The following is a 2,177-nucleotide window of genomic DNA, read 5'->3' as shown; positions in this document are numbered from 1 at the left end:
AAGTGTCTGATACTTGAAGGAGACAGAAAATATAACAGCATAAAGTTTCACCATAAAGACCCTGCGGTCCGTTTTCTCCAGTGGAGGGGTCGGGGGCGCTCCACATGAAGTTCCTCCCCCCTCCCTGATTCGGCATCTTCCACTCAGACCCTGAAGTCAAGAGTCCTCCAGAAAAGTTTCTCAGGAAGTCAGACCAAGAAGAGGAAGGACCATAAATGGAGCTCCCATCTATCCACGCCGTCACAGAGTTCACCTGATTGTTGAAGAGAAAGATTCAAAATGACGCCCTGATAAAACATCTGGCAGAGATAAAGGTCAGCACCTGAATCCGGGGGTTGCTGGGACTCTGGCCGGACTGTTTGTCCCATTGCGCCCTCTGGAAAGGCAGCAGCACTTTCCCAGTAGCATTGCGGTCAAAGACGGGGTCCCCTTTGGGGACTTTGATGTTCATGAACTGAGGAGGACAACCAGGAGCTCTCAGGTCAAAGATTTCAAACGCAACGTGGTAACCTGAAACAGTTTCAGAGGAATTAACCAGGTGAGCAACATGTTCATCAGCGTTTACTAAACAAATTCATTTGATATCAAAATTAAAAAGGAAATATCAGCATTTTAATAAACCTTCTGTTAACCTTTACTCTAAAATTATGTATTACTCCAAAAGCAAAGGAAACTTTGGCTGAGGAACTGATGGATGCCTGTAACTCAGTAGTGCTCTAATCATTGCTTTTTTCTCCCAGAAAAGACTCATAAAGGCTGAAATCTTGCCTGAGATGCTAACATGCTCTCCAGGAAAGCTAAAAAACAATCCTCTGGACTTTGTTTCCAGAGTTTAAAGACGTTTCTCTTCCCATCCAGGAAGCTTTTTCAAATCAAAATGTCAGAAATAGCGTTAAGTTTGAAGCTTTAGAGCCGACTAAAAACAAAACATTCCTGAGGGGCGGACCTGTTCTTCCGGTTCAATTAGCATGTTTTCTAAACCAAAACAAGGCTCCCTTTTTGCTCCACTCTATAAAGCCTGCAACTCAGCACTATTTCTGACACCTGGAATTGAAAAAGCTTCCTGGATGGGAAGAGAAACGTCTTCAAACTTGGAAACAAAGTCCAGTGGATTGTTTTTAACGTTTTTGGAATGACTGTGACCTGGCTGACTGAGAATCTTCCCCAACATGCTCTCCCATTCTATGCATACTCTGCTTCATCCCAATATCCAGAAACATGTATTCATATGTTTGACTCTAAACTGCCTCTAGGTAAAAGTTTATCTAAAATTAGTTTCTTTGTTCTTCGATTTTATTATGTTGTCCCGTGTTTTTATATGTCTTAATGTACTGCTGCCTCTTGGCCAGGTCTCCCTCGAAAAAGAGATTTTATCTCAAGGGACTTCCTGGTAAAATAAAGGTTAAATAAAATAAATAAATTTGTTTTGGGGAGTCTGGTTCTGGTCTCTGATGGTCTGCAACTCTCTAAGGTTTACCCTGCCTCTCACCGCGCTCTCCAGTAACCATAAACAGGATTAGGAGGTGTGCAACACAGAGATGAATCCATCCCAGGAGAATGACCATGTTGTGTTGTTCTGAGCCTAAAATGGTTTATTGTGACATTTCTGAGTGAGTCTGTATCCAGGTTCTGACAAAGACTATTAATGATAGTTTCTATCTCAACGGTTATTTAATTAATAATTAAACAACCTGTCAATATAATTGCTGAAGAGCAACTTTGTAAAAACATTTCTGGGAGCAATATTCAAATTTCTTTGTATTTGATGCACATGACCGCATTTAGGTCCAAATTCTCAGAAGTAGTTGGACACTTAAAAATCAAATATTTCAAGGGTCAGTGAACGTATCATACCATATATATATATATATATATATATATATATATATATATATATATAAGGAGAAGCAGTTTCCAAATGAAGAAAAGTACATGGGGGTATATATAGTACTTGCAGCACGTCTTTTTATAACAGTTATATATATATATATATATATACATATACAGGGTTATTTCACAGGGTATTTATATGGATATTTATCTATATTGTAAAGCAGACTAAATATTATTTATAACACTTCATTTTAACCATAAATGAAATCTGTGGGTAATTCACTGCAAAGAGAGAAGTACACTTTCAGCAAATAACAGGAAGGCTGAATGGAGGCCAGAAAATC

At 39.0% G+C, this 2,177-nt stretch overlaps 1 protein-coding gene across 1 annotated transcript in view; it reads right to left on the bottom strand.

Moving 5' to 3' along the window:
* The window catches only part of LOC107087407 (dual oxidase 1-like), an 8,181-nt gene that overhangs the window by 4,578 nt on the left and 1,426 nt on the right, over window positions 1–2,177 (bottom strand). Inside the window, exons 4-5 of the mRNA XM_015378976.1 lie at window positions 323–510; window positions 52–253 (exon numbers count right to left, since the gene is read on the bottom strand). Coding sequence (XP_015234462.1) covers window positions 52–253; window positions 323–510 — 390 coding nt within the window. The remainder of the gene's footprint in view (window positions 1–51; window positions 254–322; window positions 511–2,177) is intronic.

The sequence above is a fragment of the Cyprinodon variegatus genome, unplaced genomic scaffold (assembly GCF_000732505.1).
Source record: "Cyprinodon variegatus isolate N-32 unplaced genomic scaffold, C_variegatus-1.0 Scaffold183, whole genome shotgun sequence".
Lineage (NCBI taxonomy): Eukaryota > Metazoa > Chordata > Actinopteri > Cyprinodontiformes > Cyprinodontidae > Cyprinodon > Cyprinodon variegatus.
Note: the sequence above shows the minus strand (reverse complement) of the source record. Positions and strands in the feature narration are given on the sequence as shown.